This window comes from Rhodamnia argentea, chromosome 10, assembly GCF_020921035.1.
Source record: "Rhodamnia argentea isolate NSW1041297 chromosome 10, ASM2092103v1, whole genome shotgun sequence".
NCBI classification, from domain to species: Eukaryota; Viridiplantae; Streptophyta; class Magnoliopsida; order Myrtales; family Myrtaceae; genus Rhodamnia; species Rhodamnia argentea.
The window spans coordinates 14,112,954-14,131,301 of NC_063159.1; the positions used below are offsets into that span (position 1 = coordinate 14,112,954).

The following is an 18,348-nucleotide window of genomic DNA, read 5'->3' on the forward strand; positions in this document are numbered from 1 at the left end:
CGTCAATCGTCACATATCATCCAACTTAGTAATTTGATGGTAAAATGAAATCAACAAATGAGAGATTTGCCACTAGTATATTAATTTGAGGTTTTTATTGGTCAAAAAATTAAGATGGAATAGATTTATGTCGATTTAATCCTTTATTCAATCATTTGACTAGACGTGTGTGTTCTAAGATATTTCTCTTTTGGGTTTGATCTTTTAGTAATTTTTGCCAAAATCAGGAGTGACTGTTTTACTTCCTAGAATTCACTAGAGAAGGCCAAGTTTATCGTCGCCGAACTCAACAATTCTTCTGACCAAAAAAAAAAAAATCAACAATTCCCAATAATTCGATGGAGAATTTCGAAATATCCCATCCCATCCCACTTTTCTTTTTTTTTTTTTGGTCGGGCCATCCCATTTTTCGGATTGGGTCTTTTGTTGGTTTCTCCACACCCCAACCAGCGGCGTCGATCAAAACGGAGGCCCCACGTGTCGCGATCTGAACGGCTCCCGCCCCTCGAACTTGCTCGACGTCTAACCCTCGACGCGGTATAAAAGGGCCACGAAACTCTGCTCGGTCTCTATGTAGTCTCGTGAGAAATCAGTGCTCCTCTGCTGGGCGCTCTCTTTATCTCCCTCTCCGAGAAGAAGCATTCCTCTGTGGAATGCGCTTCTCCTGAGCTGATCTCTCCTTTCGTCTCGCTGTCTCCCTGCGTCTGCGTCGGTGACCCTCCGCGAAGAGCAAGAGATCTTTCGCTTTCGCTTAGGGATCGTCTGGTGAGTTTCCGGTGGAGAGTTTCCGTGTTTTGAGGTTTTGGTTGTTGTGCTGATTTTCCGTGTGGCCGGCCTTCGCTGCCATGGAAGATGGACTCTCTTTTGAGTCGAGGTGTTTTCGATTGCTTTCGAGTTTTGAGCTGCTGCTTTGTGGAGAACTCCCCGAGAGAGAGAGAGAGAGAGATGGTGAGGTCGAGTTACGTGCCTGATATCTTTCGGCGTTATTTGAGCTCATCTGTGTTGGTCGTTGAACGATCAGGACTTCCGTTCGAGATTCATCACCCGCTCTCGCGAAGGACTTTTTAGTTCGCGGAAGAGGCCGACTTAAGAGAAATTTCATTTGGTTTCTGACCGCTGAGTGGTTTTTGTTTGCGTTCTGGTGACTTCTTTGCGTTCTGGTGGTCGTCATCTGGACATCGTTTGGAATTTCGAGCTCGGACTCGTGTTACCCTGGGGCGAAATCGGCATCGATTCACTGAAGTCCTGGTGGATCCAGTCGGAAATGATAAGTTAAAACACCTGAGATTGGCATAGTTGAAAAACAACTGAAATCTAGATGCGAAAAAGACGTACTCGTGACCTTTTGGTTGACGTCTCGAAAGTTGCTCGACCTATTGCCGTCGTCATCGGAGGACCTACCCCCGTTCGAGCGCTTCTTTAATTTTCCTCCCCGTGAATCCGGTCGTTCTGAGTCTTTGGACTCCTTTCTCGTGTATCTTTCAGCTCTACTTCTTCTCATCTCCCAGGATACTCGTCTTTTTTCCTCCGATTTATTTGCCTTTTTTCACTTGGGGGGTATGTCTTGTGACCAGTCTACTAGAATATTTTCTCTGTATTTTCCTTGCTAAAAGAAGAACAAAGATATAGTTAGAAAGACGAAGTAAATGCCAAGCTTTGCAAAGCTAAAATTCGAAAGCGCAAGCACGCGATGGGACCTGCCCCGGCTCTCTTTCAGACGATTTTCGTCCTCCTCTTTTTTCGCTTTTCTTGGGAAAAATTGAGCGGTTTTTTTTTTTTTTTTCTAAACCCCGTCTGTCGCTGCAAGTTGTTTCGTTTCCTTTTCTTTGCCTATTTTTCCGTGGAAACCCCTGTAGATTCCCTTTATTTTCCAGGTAAGGCGGTAGTTGGAGCTTCGCTTCTTGGAGCTTCTGTAATGGTCAAAATAGTTTCGTCTAACCCCGGAAAGCGATGTTTTGTTATGTTCTATAAGATCCAGAACAGAGCAAACACCACAAAATTAGTGTGGCTTCTGTGTTTCAAATTGTATTTTCCTCCTCTTCCAGGAGGAGAAGGAAAAGAGAATAGATGGGCCTAACTGTTCAAACCAGGCTCCAAGTTCCCATTGACAAAAACATTCATGTTCAGGAATACCAACCCCTGAAGCGACCAGGGAAAATTTGCTTTCATCTTTGTTTCCTTTCCTTACTTAGTTACTTCCTCAGTATAGTAAATTGAGGTTGAAAAACCGGGAATAATATATTTTTAGCATCATTTTTTTTGCCTTTTCCTTTTACTTTCCCCATTTTTGTTCTTCGGGGTAGGTGAGGATGTTGAGGACAGTATCAGTGCATCAACCCAAATGGTTTGCCCATTCATGGATGTCGCGGGGCGGTCATTCTAATGCACGCGTAACATTTCGCAGGAAACATAAGTCCCTAGGTTATTCTTAGGACGTTCCCTCAATGCTTTTTTCCCTTTCTCCCGTCCTTTTTTTTCTTTTAACATTGTCATTGGTTTGGGCGATTGAGTTCATCCTTGTTGCTACTGATTTTTGTCCTGTATCATTCCTATTTGAGGCAACGTTTGCTTCAAGGAGGCACGCTATTTACTCTTGGCTTTGTATCTGAAATTGCTAACTCTTTAGTCTGTCTGCTCTTTCGCAGTATTAAGGTGCTCAACGATGACGGTGACACCAAAAATCTCCATCAATGACGGGGACCTTGTGGTTCACGGAAAAACCATACTCACAGGGGTGCCGGACAACATTGTGGTGACTCCAGGTTCTGGAGTTGGGCTTGTTGCTGGTGCATTCATTGGGGCTACAGCCTCTCACAGCAAGAGCCTTCATGTTTTCCCTGTTGGTGTTTTAGAGTACGTACTATTCCACCTTTACTGTGTATGTTCATTCTTTATTCAATACGTGTAGACTTGTGCAATGACCAAATCCTGTTATGTGCATGTTCAGATTTTATCCGTGCAAGTGATGGCAACTGCAATTGAACCATATTAGTCATGAGAGGCCGGATTTTATCTAATATGATTAATTATTCTGAAATGAACTTGATACATCCAAGTTCTTGAAAAAGGATCTGTACATTAAATTTGATGTTTTTGGTTGTTATCTGGAAAAATGGCAGAGGACATGTATTGCTGTGGCTTTAATTGAACTCTACTATGAGCTTAATGCTAAGAGATAGCATGTTGCCATAATTTTAATTCTCCTGCCATATATTATACCATTCAAGGGGGATCTCAGTTTAGGAGAGATTCCCAAGCTTTAAACGACCTTTTTTTTTTATTTAACTCTTCCAAGCTTTTAATAGAACAGGTTAGCCAGACGCTTTAGTTGTACCCCTAGTAATACTGGATATGGGGAAGTGAATTGGTTCTACTTGCTTGATTGCAGTTAGATTGGTTGGAAGTAGTCTGGAATGAATGAAGATTGACAACTTGCTTATGATCCATTTCTGGACACTGAATGTCATATATACCTCTCCATACCGATATGACATAAGAGAACAGTTCTGTTCGTAGAATGATCTTCTCCTACTATATTTTCCTCTCTTACATTATGATTTGAGGGTCAGGTTTACTAGAGTTAAAATATGATGAAGAGAAATTAATGTTGGGATTTGTGTGGGCTATTTCTGAAATTTCTTGTTCTTATCTTCTGATAGGGATCTTCGGTTCATGTGCTGCTTCCGGTTCAAGCTCTGGTGGATGACTCAGAGAATGGGAACAAGTGGGAGAGACATCCCGCTTGAGACCCAATTTATGCTCGTAGAGAGCAAAGTCAACACAGAAACAGGGGAGCAGGGTGATCCATCGACCATTTATACAGTCTTCCTCCCTCTCCTTGAAGGCCCATTCCGTGCTGTTCTTCAAGGCAATGACAAGAACGAGCTAGAGGTCTGCCTTGAGAGTGGTGAGTAGATCATGGTCATCAAATGTATGAGACGTTGTAGACCATACACACACTGGATATGCGCTCAATTAGGGGCCATGTCAACTGTTAGTTCTGTCATGTTCCATCGGGCAATAATGGAGACGCCTGACCATGTGAAATCATGTGGTGAAGATGCAATGGACGCGAACACAGTCAGGCTGGATAAATCACACAATTACCGCATTCGCATGACACAAATTACCGGAGCTTATAGCATTTGTGGAAGAGCAATGTAGAGTCAATCGAGCTCGAAAGAACCAAAACGTGTTTTTTTTGTCCTGTTACGTGGTTTTGCAGGAGATAGTGCTGTTGAAACGAACCAAGGTCTCTACCTTGTCTATATGCATGCCGGGACTAACCCCTTTGAAGTTATCAATCAGGCTGTGAAGTGAGCCCTCCTAACTTTCATGAAATTATTATGTTGAATAATCTTAAAATGTTATAAGTTGCACCATGCATCATGAATAATTCTTCTGAACTCTGAAACAGGGGTGTTGAGAAACACATGCAAACTTTCCTTCATCGAGAGAAAAAAAGGGTAGGTGCTCTCTCATTTATTGCCAAGATGATTCAGTGCCTCCATTAGAATAGAACTTACTCGACCTTTTCATTTGGTTTTTGTCCAGTTGCCTTCTTTCCTTGACTGGTTTGGTTGGTGCACATGGGATGCGTTCTATACTGACGTCACAGCAGAGGGAGTTGATGAAGGCCTTAGGAGGTAAATAATGAGAGCCTAAGTTCAGCTTCAGCATTTTATTCTGAAGTAATAGCTTGAGTAAAATACGGTATGAGGATGGATGATGGACTTTGTGGCATTCCTCTTTGCAGCCTATCTGAGGGAGGGACACCTCCAAGATTCCTTATCATTGATGATGGTTGGCAGCAGATTGAAAACAAAGCCAAGGAGGAAAGTGCTTCCATTGTACAAGAAGGAGCACAGTAAGAGCCCGCTCCCTCCCTGTTACTCTGCTATTCAGTAACCATGGAAAACAGACACATCATCAGGCGCTACAACTGCAATCTTTAAGACTAAATTTAGTGCATGGAAAACATATTTATCGATTTAAGGACTTGCGAATGTATATGCCTGATAACTTTGTCGACTGCCCTGTACATGGTAACAAGATTCTTAAAGGATTAGCAGAGGTCTTCCTGACTTTGTTTTCCTCTTTTGCCACTCATTTTTCATTTCCTATAATCAAAGTAACCATCACTTCTGTCTTATTTTGATTGTTGTAGGTTCGCTAGCAGGCTGACTGGCATTAAAGAAAACTCAAAATTCCAGAAAAATGGCCAGAATAGCGAACAGGTCTCAGGATTGAAACATGTCGTTGATGAAGCCAAGCAGCATCGCAATGTCAAGTAAGTCTCTTGAATGATTCTTTCATTTTAATTATTCCTCTTATTTTTCGTGATCTTTTGAATTTCGCAACATATCCTGCATTTTGTATTCTTTCTCTCAACAAATATCTTCCTTCTAGGTAAGAAGCGAGCAGTGAATATAAATCTTGTTCTCCAGCACATACTACAAATGCCTTCTCTTTGCTTATAACCACATTACAGACCTGCCTTTAAAGTAATAGATTGAAGCTACTGGGCTCCAATGAGATTATTTGCTTTGTGATTGTATCTGTGTGACTAGAATATGATGATATATGGCTGAAGAGGTCAAATATTTTTATTTAAATTTTAACATTTGTAACTGGTGCAGGTTTGTCTATGTATGGCATGCTCTTGCCGGTTACTGGGGCGGAGTAAAGCCAGCTGCTGCTGGCATGGAACACTATGACACTGCTCTGGCATATCCAGTCCAGTCCCCAGGTGTACTTGGCAACCAGCCAGACATTGTCATGGACAGTCTCTCTGTTCATGGCCTGGGTCTGGTGCATCCAAAGAAGGTATTCAACTTCTACAACGAGCTTCATGCCTACTTGGCTTCATGTGGAGTTGACGGAGTGAAAGTAGATGTTCAGAACATCATCGAGACTCTAGGCGCTGGTCATGGGGGAAGAGTGTCTCTTACCCGCAGCTACAACCAAGCCCTTGAGGCTTCCATTGGTCGAAACTTTCCCGACAATGGATGCATTGCTTGCATGTGCCACAATACAGATGGGATTTATAGTGCCAAGCAGACTGCTATTGTGAGAGCTTCTGATGACTTTTACCCCAGGGATCCCGCGTCCCACACCATACATATTTCGTCTGTGGCTTATAACACGCTTTTCCTTGGAGAGTTTATGCAACCTGACTGGGATATGTTCCATGTAAGTACTAAGAATTCGCGAAACCCTGACATATAGTCAATTCTTCTCTTTTCGGTTTTGGTTGCATCTCTTTACTAATTTCTAACCCACTGAAGACGGTATTTAAGTTTTGGGTAATAAGTCAGTGTTCCGCTTCCTCCTTGGAGTTCGTATAGAGTGTACAGGATCATAGTCTTGGGAGGTCATTAGCATGTATCAATTTAATTAGGGAGTTCTATTTGACATTGCTACCTTTTTTCAGTTACTCATAACTAAGTCTTACTCGACGAAATTTTGCCTATTGTTTCATTGCAAAATAAGAAGTTCTTTCCATTGTCCTACATGGTCTTTCTGCTGTTTACATGAGAAAATGGCTGCTGTAGCGTCTTTTACTTATTTTGTGTGCCTGGGAAGCTGATGAAAATGTTTTCCTTTTTCAGAGTCTTCATCCAGCAGCAGAATACCATGGTGCTGCTCGTGCTGTTGGAGGCTGCGCAATATACGTGAGGTAGTTTTGAGCACATGCTAATATCATCCATATGAGTGCTTGTTTTGACCTTGATAAGGGTTATAATGGGAGTGTCTCTTCTTGTGATGTGTATATATCAGTGACAAGCCAGGCAACCACAACTTTGAGCTTTTGAAGAAGCTTGTCTTACCAGATGGATCCGTTCTACGTGCACAATTGCCTGGTAGGCCTACACGTGATTGTCTCTTCGTTGATCCAGCGCGGGATGGAATCAGTTTGCTCAAGATATGGAACTTGAATAAATGCACCGGAGTGGTCGGAGTATTCAACTGCCAAGGTGCTGGCTGGTGCAAGGTTGTAAAGAAAACTCGCATACATGATGAATCACCTGGTACCCTCACAGGCTCTGTCCGTGCCACGGATGTTGACCTCATTTCCCAAGTGGCCAGTCCGAATTGGAATGGAGAGGCTATCGTTTATTGCTACAGATCAGGTAATTATATAAACCTGTCATTCCGAAGAATGATTCTAGAATATAGAGTTTCTTGGATACTTGAATATTTCTGAATGGAAAGGGAAGTTCCAAATTTTGATACCGTTGGAAATTCCAGGGGAGGTGATTCGGCTGCCGAAAGGTGCTTCCGTCCCTGTTACTCTCAAGGTTCTAGAGTATGAGCTTTTCCACTTCTGTCCACTGAAGGTAAGAATTCTATGCCATGCGATAACTATTTCGGTCTTTGCAAGATACGGTTTCCTAATACCGACCTTTCTCTTCGGCAGGAAATTGCATCTAACATCTCTTTTGCTCCAATTGGCCTGCTCAACATGTTCAACTCTGGTGGTGCCGTCGAGCAATTCGACATCCACATGGCTTCTGACAAGAAACCGGAGCTTTTTGATGGGGAAGCTTCTTCAGAGTTGACCACTTCCCTCAGCGGGAACCGTTCTCCTACTGCGACGATCGCACTCAAAGTGAGGGGATGTGGACGATTCGGCGCCTACTCTTCTCAGCGGCCATTGAAATGCACCGTGGGCAGCGTTGAGACAGAGTTTGTCTATGACTCGGCCACGGGTCTGTTGACGGTGAACCTCCCCATCCCGGAAGAAGAGATGTACAGATGGCCGGTGGAGATTCAAGTTTAAGCTCTGTTATTGTAGTAATGAAATATTGGATTAGAGTGAGGAGGATCATGTTGGGGTGGGATTTGTAAGGGCGATGGTGGGTTGGTTTCTTCATTGTCAAGGTATTGGAGAAGGGGAGTGAGGAAAAAGACCCTTTGACACAGGGCATTATCACTTAGCCTGTATGCTTTCCTTCTATGCTAATAAAAAGTGCTAATGAATTCCGAATCTGTCGCCTCTCTTCCCGATCTGTTTTAAGCTCACGAGTGCTCTCTCTCTCTCTCTCTCTCTCTCTCTTTCTCTAATGTGCGTGAACAAACTGTCGTGTACGAGGACGGCGAAGTACTAGCCAGAGAGATGTAAGGCTGATCAAACCGAACTAACCGAAAACATTCAACATCACTTTCATAGGACTTTCCGATCTTGATAGAACTACTAGGAAGAGGTGAATGTCGAAGGATAACGTAACAGCCCCTCATCTTTTCGTGAAGGGATCGCTGGAGATCTTCTTGATTCCGCCAGCACCGGGAGCGCATTCACTTTTGACATGCTATAACGAAGAAACGGATCCATGATTTTAGTTGCTAGATCAGGATCTCAGCAAGAACTTGTTCTGGTCCTACCCTTTGACTTTTGAGAGTGAACTGTCTTTCCACATTGGTTCCACCGAAGACAGCATGTCCTCGAAGAGAAGAATATCCGTGCTCCAAATGTGAAGAGATATTCTTGTTTGGTCGAAGATAAAGCGAAGCGGACAATAAACCAAATAAACATGGGTAGTCAATTCGAGTAAGAGTCGGAAAGGTAAAACTAGTTGGCAACTTATTCAAATAAAAGTTGGTAATAATTCTAACTAGAGATGGTATCAATTCACATACAAAAAGGATTTAAGAAAGCGATAGTATAACAGTATAACGATGCAATCTCAACCACAAGTGTTATGAATGGCAAAAATATTTAGCAATCATGGTGGGACTATCTTTGATTTTATGCCTAGTGTTTCATTATTATATTGTGACACCATCATTCTAGTGGGATTCTTTACATAACTAGTAAGGAAGCGGAGCAACAACGATAACTCAATAGGTAAGTTAGTAAATTTAAGGAAAAACAAATAGGCCCCGTAAGCACCTCAAGCGAGAGTTGATAATAAAAACTAAATGATAACTTAATTGGAGAAAAGATGGTGAATCTCACAAATAATAGCTTGTATAAGAGCCGGTAACTACAAATTAGTTTGTAATTTAATTTGAGAAAAAGTTGGTAATCGGTTTTATGCTTTCAAGCTAATGGAGAGATCCATTAAGTTGCGTTTGGTTGTCTGCATTTATAGCCAAGATATGATTTGAATAGAATATGATATAAAGTTCGAGGATTTTACCATATCCTATTTATTGTTTGGTGAATCATATTAATAAAGCATGATATGTTCATATCATGTTGTGTTCATTATTTAGTATTTATACATATCAATGTAAATGAACCCGAAAATGCACAAATATAAACTATAAGAATCTCTTAATAATTCACTGCCAACTCTAGTAAAAGAGAAAATATGATCATTCACATTTGCAACTAGGAAAAGTTTAGCCTCTCTTGTTACTTTAGTTAAATTTCAACATGACCCACAAAATTACGGAGGAGAATAAGTTTTGACTCTTTTTCTTTGTTCATAGATTTTTTGATGTGAATCGAAACCTTTGAAGAAAAGAAGTTTTTACTCTTTCGCCATTTTCGTAGTGTTTTGACGTGAATTAAAGAACTACAAAGGAGTGGTGAAACTTTAACATGAGTCGAGAGATACATAGGAGAATGAGACGGAGGTTTCTTGGTTTATTTTTTTTAGAAATTTTATTGGCTTACATCCTTCGAGAATTAAAAAATCATTTTTGAGTTCGAATTTGTTCACTTAAAGTCTAGGTTCTTCTACTTCATTTTTAGTTGCTTATTTTTTTTATATCTCTTTTTCATTATTTTTTTCATTTCATTAATAAAATTTTATTAAATAATAAACTATACTACCATACCTAAAATATGTAATAATATAGATATGGAGTGTGTGAATGTATATATGCACAAAATATATATTATAACATAAAAAGAAACTAAAATCTATAAAAAAACATATTATAATAAATCAAAAATTTATTTTTCATGTTTCGTTTTCTTTTTAACATTTAGAATTCAAATATGATTCTTATTTAATTGTTATTTTAGTTTATAACATGAGAAGTTTGTTATTTGCAAAAAAATAGCTTTTATACCATAAATACTTTGTCTTGTCCTGGATGGGAGCCAAGCATATGATAAGATATACTTTATCATATCCCGATTTTTATCCCGATTACCAAACGTAGCCTCAATGATTTGCTTCTTTAAAGAGATACGGGCAATGTTTATGCTTATCGCCTACTAATAAGAGGTATGATTGTACATGGCTGTAGGAAAACACTTCTCCTAGTGTAACCAATGTAATAACCTCCCGGACCGTCTTACGTTATTATTGTCGAAGCGCACCCTTGTGAGTACATTCGTTATTACCTAATATGTCGAACGTCGGATTATACTTTAGTGGGACCGCTCGGGATTAATCTGAGTGTTCCAAGGAATTCAAGCATACCCCGACACATCCATCTTCACTTGCATCATCATTAGAAAGCAAGTCCCACACACCTCCTCGGGGATCAAAACGTTGGACGACAATCCTAACAAGCAATTGCATATACCTACTCCGTTCCCACTGCGTGGTTAATCGAGACTCCCAACGTCCTCATCAAAAACATTTAAAGGTTCGTTTTTCCTTGCCCTTGCCTTATCTGGCTGGATGGAACAACGATCCGAAATCAGGATTTGGGGTCAATCTTGGCTGGTTTGGCCTGGCCCCCATACCTCCGCAGCACGAACACACCATCGACTCATCGGACATTAACGGTTGGGAACCCACCCAAGTGTCCCCGTCATCAACCGACACACGTGGCGTCGGGATAACCGTATATGGAACGTCCATTACGCAAGCTAAAAAACTCCTCCTCTGTCCGCCTTGAACTCTCACCCATGTTGACGTCACGAGGAGTTTTTGCAACCCGATTTCATCGTAACCAAATTCGAATGAGTCTGAGTCATTCAATGACTTGGTTTCTACGCAACCAAAAAAAAAAAAATCCAAACTTATTACATGGACGCTGATTCAGTCACAAATCTTTTAAATTTTTGCAAATTTGATCCTAAACATTTCGACAATTTAGCAATATAGTCATTTTGATTAATTTTTGGTTAGCAATCCTCGACGTGGATGTCGACCATCTTACGTGGCATCGAGGGTATTGACTTCAATAGTTTTTACAAAATTTTCAATATTTTTATGAATTTTTTCTTCTTTATTTCCGTCCTTGTTTCCTTTTCTTTTTTTTTTCTTTTTCATTGTTTCCCTCCCCCGGCCACAAATGAGGGCGTCGCAGCACTCGCCAAATGTAGGCAAGAGTTGCCGCAGTCTAAAAAAAGAAAGGAAAGAAAGAAAAAATGGTAAAGAAAAGAAAAGACAAGAAAAGAGTCAGATTAGTTATTAAAAAATTACAAAAATTATCTACGTCGGTACTAACCGTACCACGTAGAACGGCTAACGTCTATGTCAGCAATTTTTGGTCAAAATTGGTCGGATGAACCAAATTAGCAAATAGTCAAAAGGTTTAAGACTAAATTGGCTTTAAGATTGAATTAGACTCTTTGCAATTGCTTGACGTCGGTTACTATGTTCACACATGAATTGAGCGCTTTTAATATTTGGTATTTGCTCTTTTTGCGAAACTTAAGCGGTTAGATAAGAACGCGGTTTAATATGAACTTACGAAGATTTAAACTCGGAACCATCTGCTTCGATACCATTTAAGATTTCGTGAGACCATTGCAAACTATTCTAAAAGCTTAAGCTTTTACATACAGATGTGGTATAATATACGAATGTTCTATCAATATGTTTAAGCATCGATACGTGAATGCTCTAGACAGTGCCTTGCACACGCCCAGGGCATGACGACGAGGAACTCATAAGTTTGGTCTTATGGGGGTTGCCCTAACTTTCACCGAAACACAGACGGCAACTAAGTTGTCTGATGCAAGCATTGTGGAGATTGCCATGCACACACATACGCATGCATATATATCTGGAAAATGGATCAGGGATGTCTTGTTGCTGATGCGCTTTCTCGATTTAGAAGCTGATGCAAGGGTTATTGCCCCGCGACCACATACCGCACTTTTGGTCTCTTAAGCTATGCTCGGTCATTGGCGTACCACGTTTGAGATTGGGAGGGAGGAGTGGGGAAACATGACGATTGCATATAAGAAAATCATTCAGGTTCCTGGGAATTGTTCGGCGAAATTGGTTCGTCAAGTGATGTGACGGATTCTTATTGAATGTTGATTATGGTCTCCTTATGTCGACTGCAACACATTTATATTTTTTTTTCCGTGACACCAAAATTTTCCAAACTTATACCTGTATAACACATTTGTACTCTGTCAATGATCACCGTTAAAAATTTGTTCATATGAATGACGGAAAGCAAATGATGTTACATGGCACTCACATGGCTTAAGTGAAATAAAAACGATGCTATTTTGTTTGAATAATCATCTGACGGAACCTTGATGGAGGGTAAAAGTATCACACAGGTACAAATTTGAGATCTTTTATGTCATAAGAAAAAGCTTAGGGCTAATGTGTCCGATGGACATAATTTGGAGTTTTTTTTATGTCACAAAAAAAAAAAAAGGAGTTCAGAGTGAATGTGTCCAGTGGATATAGATTAGGATTTCTCATGGCTTTTTCCCTTTAAGAATTCACTTGCAATTCATAATATCACTTTTCGAATCAACTATATGAAAGCAGTCTCAAGATGCCCAACGTGACTTATTAGAATATGGAGGATCAAGTATTCCCTAACTGATGATGTGCCTGTACATGAGCTTCAGGAGATGTGCACATCAAAGCAACCCAAAAAATTCCATGTTTACCTATCGAGATATTGCTCTAATTAGAATCTGGGTATGTTCGATAAAAATCGATCGAGCAAGCCAATTTATCTATTTATTCATCGCTTTGGTTTTGATTTGAAACAATAGATAACGAGACCGATTAATCGAAATTTTTTGTAATCAGTTTTTATATGAGGAGCTCACTAATAAAACCATATCGAGGTTAGACTTCTCATTTATGTATGACAGTCTAAAAATACAAAGTAAAGTTAATGGTTGATTTTTTGGCAACCCAAGCTCATATTAGATGAGAGAGTTAGGGCCCTTTAAACCGAACCAAACGGACGGCGGATTGCCCCCAATGTAATATTAACTACAAGTCCTCTAATGTTATTTTCCAGTTAATATAATGTTTTATGTATGATAGGTTTAGGACTTTTTAGATAATTTCCCTCCTCCTCCCAAAAAATTCTTTGAAGTAAGAATGACTATAGTATTTATTGCTAGATTATCAAATTTCATGCGATCTTCTTCCATCAATGCGATCATCATAATCTTTATGTCCAAGGTCTAAGTTATTTGTATCTAACTCCTTGTACTCCGCATGAGTTTCAAACTTTCTATTCAGCATCCCTTGCAACCAAAGCAATATTTGAGTTTTTTTTGTCTATGTTGTACGAGATAAAATTCTCAGATGCAGTTCTCAATGGGATGGTGCTCTTGGTTTACCTATCTCAATCGAATCCATGATAGGCTTGAAGAACGTCTAGAGATTCAGACGATTGCAGATGATATAACTGGCAAATGTGTTCCTCCTGTGCATACGGTTGTCACTCATGATATATGAAAACGAGGGTTTTGTATAACAAAAACTCCGGCCACCCCATTTCTAACGAAAACATCCAATAAAATTTAGTGCTTGATTATACAAATATTACATGATCTTCTTCCACCAATTTGATCCTCGTGATCTCCACCCCCGAGATCTAAGTTATTGCTATGATCTCCATATCCTGTGCATTAATTGTGAGTGCAAGGCTTACCCAATTGGTATGTCAATAAGTGGTCCGTGACTCCGTGGGACAGCAAGTATATGTTTGAACAAGTAAGTCATATATTCGAAAGACCGAGCTCGTAAGTACCTATCGCGTGTACCAATTTTAAGGTCGGTGCATTCAAAAGCATGATGCTCTCTTGCCAATCTCACGTACCAAACCCTAATCCAACTGTTGTGTCCCATACCCTTAAGCGTCATGCTAAGACACAACCTTCTTTCTCCCCATCAATCTCTATAAATACAGAATCCCTCATCATTGCATTTCCTCAACATTCGCCACCCAACATCATTCCACAACATCAGAAGAGAGAGACCCTTTTCGATTGTCATCTTTCTGTCTCTTTTACCAAACTTTCAGGGAGAAAACCATGGACTCCAAAAGAGCAGTTGTACATGTCCTCGCAGTGATCATAGGTATCTTCTCCCTCTTCTGCAGCTCCTGTTGCAGGCATCTGCAGGAGGACCAACCTGTTGTTCATCATCACATCCAAGCTCGTCGGAGGTTATCGTTATCGGCTCCTGCTGTGACTTTCGATGTGGATGACTTCGGAGCTCAGGGCGACGGCAACCATGACGATGCTCAGGCTTTTGAGAAGGCGTGGAAAGAGGCGTGTTCGGCTGCAGGAGCTGTTCTTGTGGTGCCCAAGAAGAACTACCTCCTCGGCCCAACCAATTTCTCGGGTCCTTGCCAAGACAACACCACTTTTCAGGTAAAATAAGCAAGAGGATTCGTGCGCGGATGGTCGTGCATGACCGCAGCGAATACGCGAGCATCGGAGTTTACATTGTGTATTAATTACGTGCTCGTACCCGCAGATTAACGGGATCATTAGAGCGTCCGGTGATCTATCCGACTATGATGAGGACCGGAGGCATTGGATCATGTTTGATGGGGTTCACAACTTGGTCGTCCAAGGTGGCGGAACCTTCGACGGCAATGGGCTTATCTGGTGGCAAAACTCATGCAAAACCAATAAATCTCTCGTAAGCACTTTGCATCGATGTTGTGAATTATTGCACCAACTCTTCTAAAATTTTAAGCGTTCATAGTTTATATCTAACTATTGTCGTTTTTATTTTTGATTTGCAGCCTTGCAAGGACGCACCCACCGTAAGTTACTATTTACCAACTCTCTCTCTCTCTCCATGCATGTATAGCTCTGGAGAAGAAACACCTAGTAGTTAAATTTTTGGAAATTGCTTCCATGACGGTCTCATAGTCTTGGCAGTTGTTTTTTATCATAAATCTACATATCATCACAGCGTATTTTGCATAAAACACTCATTAAGTGAAAAATCGTAGAGACCATAAATAATGACAATACTATTAAACTGTCAAGCTAGCAGCTCCTAAATTTTTCTAGCATTTGAAACAGTTATTTTTTACAAAGATTGATTTTTTTTTTGTCTAAACTACCAATTAGAGTTCGTCGGTCCATATAATAGAAGTTTCTTACGTAAATTTCCTTCTTCCCCACACTTGGCGTTTCTTGTGTATGCAAATGACGAATCGTGACAATAGTGTTATTCTTGTCCAGAATAATCGGAAGTTAGCCAAATTATTTTGTGAGCCATTTACGTCTTGTATAACTAGATAGGAAGATGGCACAAGTAGACTTGAAAATATGCATGACTAATCGAATTTAACCTTATTATAATCTACTCTTTGCGCCCAAAATTGCCTTAAATTTCTCTGTTTTAAACTTGAGTAAGAAGTTAAACAAAGAGCGCCGAAATAATTAGTGCTCATTGTTGAAGAAATGAGTTGCTAAGGCCTGTCGTCCATCGTTAGCTACATAACATATCTCGATTTTAATCGTGGAAAGGCAATTTGAATGCATAGTCATTAATTGTCGGGAAGGATTTTGATTGAATAATGATAGGATACTAACTACTCCGACGTATGATGCATATTCTGGGATCCTTCACATCGTTGTTTCATCAACCTAAATGGTCGTCGCTCGTTTTGCTAGGCCCTCACTTTCTCCAATTGCGGGAACCTGATAACGCGAAATTTGAATATTCAAAACGCGCAACAAATTCACGTTTCGTTCGAGAAATGTAGCGACGTCCAAGCCACCGATCTCCAGGTCACCGCGCCTGGAAGCAGCCCGAACACGGATGGGATTCACGTCACTGGCACTCAGAACATCCAAATCTCTAGCTCTACAATCGGGACCGGTGACGATTGCATTTCAATTGTGGATGGATCGCAAGATGTTCAGGCCATGGACATAACTTGTGGACCAGGTCATGGAATCAGGTAAAATTTGGAGTGAATTTAGTCATTATAAAGAGCTGATTTTCTTTCTTTTCCCCTCCATTTTCTTCAGCTTTCTCTCAGCTAAATTACTGACCTTTTGGCTTTGTGATCCGTGCTTTGGTGATCAACCCTAGCATTGGAAGTTTAGGGTCTGGAGACTCAGAGGCTCATGTTTCAGGAGTTACAGTGAATAGAGCTAACTTTTCTGGAACCACCAATGGAGTCAGGATCAAGACATGGCAGGTAAACAATTTTTGCTTAATTTGTGCGCAAAAAAAAGAAGAAGGTATTTTTACAGCTTTTTTTCGGTCACTTCTCCTCTTTTTCTAATATTTACCTGGATGATTTTTCTCAGGGAGGGTCTGGAAGTGCAAGCAACATTAAATTCCAGAACATAGAAATGCATGATGTGAGCAACCCTATCATAATAGATCAAAACTACTGTGACCAGGATGCGCCATGCAAGCAACAGGTAAAACAAATTAATCGCCATCGAAGATGAGGCGGAAAGTGGAGCTGATTATAAACTGCCATTATGAATTCTTATGTTATTTGATCTTTCGGGCGAAAACAACAAGGAACTAATCTTTACAGAAATCAGCTGTTCAAGTGAGTAACGTGATGTACCAGAACATCAGAGGGACGAGTGCTTCGGATGTGGCGATCGAGTTCAACTGTAGCGAGAGCCTTCCCTGCAAGGGCATAGCTCTTCAGAACATCGACTTGCAAAAGACTGGAGGTGGATCAGCAACAGCTTCTTGCAGCAACATCAATCCCGACTACATCGGGGCCGTTTCGCCTCGCTGCCCTTGAACAGATCCGCATCGATGATGCTCAGACCGAGTTCATTAAGAATAATACGATGGTGTAAATAGATTGAATAAGCCGGCATCGACAGCGTCGGACTATGAACGTTAATTTTTTAACAGGTTAGATGTGTTTGCCTCACAGGGATGATCTTTTGTATCTTACATAAGGGAAAATCAGAGCTACAAACGTGGTGAGGTCGCAGTGTACTGAAAGAAATGTTGAGGTTGTTTGGATAGGAAAAATTGGAAGTAGTGGAATATGATATACCAACTAGCATTTGATGATTTAAATGTCGCCCCAATATTAAAATTCTGTTACTATGATTCATGACTGTAGGCTTTGTCAAAAGTGGGTGATGTGCTAATAACTATTTAGATAGAGGAAGCTGCTAGCTTGACAATCTAATAGTATTATCAGTTATTTTTGACCAACCGATCTTCCAATCAATGACTACTTTATTCAATATGCTATGATGGCGTGTAAACCTACGGTTGAAATTGTACCGTTTGTGATAGTACTATCAAAGAAGCATTTTCCTTAGATATATGCTTGACCTTTTTTTTTTTACGGACATTTCAAGCTTATAAGAGAATAGTTGTTTACTATTATACACTAGCACACAAATCCCCTATTGTTGTCATTACCATATCCGGGCTTGAAAAATCGTTCCAGGATAAGCGAACTGGGCCGGGATTTCGGGCCCTCTATTTCCTCTCGCAAGCTTAGTATTATGAGGCAAGTTTGGTTCATATTTGAGCAAATTCCCAATTTTGAATCACTCATTAAGGGTCGGATCTTATCTGGGGTAACACGATTTCCTATTAGTAGAGATTTTGATAGGTTAACTTATTCAGTTGGTGAACTTTCTTGAATTAAAAAAAGAAGAAGCAAAAAACATGTACAAAACATAGAGCCCAACACACCGGCTCTAAAGTCCAGGTTCGTTGTCTTTTCTTTTTATGGATATATGGACCGACGATTCTCTGCAAAAACAGTGTCCTTTCAATTTTGAATCACTCACTCGGTTTAAGATTCAAAACAAAAGTATTGATTAGTAGAGTATCTGATAGTTTAGTTTATTCAATTAGTGCACTTTCTTGCATTAAAAAGGTGAAAAATGTGCTTAAATATATATTTAGAGAGAGAGAGAGAGAGAGAGAGAGAGAGGCTTTGATAAAAAAAAAAAGTTTAGGTTTAATGATTCTCACAAAAGCAGGATCCTTTCAATTTTAGACCACTCGCTTGGTTTAATATTTGAAAAGAAATTATTGATTAGTAGAGTATTTGATGGGTCAGTTTATTCAATTAGTGCACTTTCTTGCATTAAAAAGGCGAAAAATATGCTTAAATATATATAGAACCCAACACATCGGCTCCGATAAAAAAAAGTCCAGGTGTAATTATTCTCACAAAAGCAGTGCCCTTTCAATTTTGAATCACTCACTTGGTTTAATATTCAAAAAGAAATTACTAATTAGTATA

The 18,348-nt window shown here is 40.1% G+C and overlaps 2 protein-coding genes across 2 annotated transcripts; both read left to right on the plus strand.

The window, feature by feature from the left end:
* The first annotated feature begins 581 nt into the window (after positions 1-581).
* Positions 582-7,992, plus strand: LOC115730861 (probable galactinol--sucrose galactosyltransferase 2). The gene is made up of 13 exons (XM_030661488.2): positions 582-765; positions 2,646-2,853; positions 3,660-3,907; positions 4,226-4,316; positions 4,418-4,466; positions 4,555-4,646; positions 4,757-4,867; positions 5,168-5,290; positions 5,640-6,192; positions 6,612-6,679; positions 6,781-7,133; positions 7,252-7,340; positions 7,421-7,992. The coding sequence occupies exons 2-13, from the start codon at positions 2,663-2,665 to the stop codon at positions 7,781-7,783; spliced, it is 2,331 nt and encodes a 776-aa protein (XP_030517348.1). The 5' UTR covers positions 582-765; positions 2,646-2,662; the 3' UTR covers positions 7,784-7,992.
* Positions 7,993-14,146: 6,154 nt separating this feature from the next.
* LOC115732297 (polygalacturonase-like) lies at positions 14,147-16,933 on the plus strand. Its single transcript, XM_048286119.1, has 7 exons — positions 14,147-14,503; positions 14,610-14,777; positions 14,884-14,904; positions 15,767-16,056; positions 16,191-16,299; positions 16,412-16,528; positions 16,651-16,933. Exons 1-7 carry the CDS (start codon positions 14,162-14,164, stop codon positions 16,867-16,869), a joined length of 1,266 nt encoding a protein of 421 aa, XP_048142076.1. The 5' UTR covers positions 14,147-14,161; the 3' UTR covers positions 16,870-16,933.
* Positions 16,934-18,348: the final 1,415 nt, after the last annotated feature.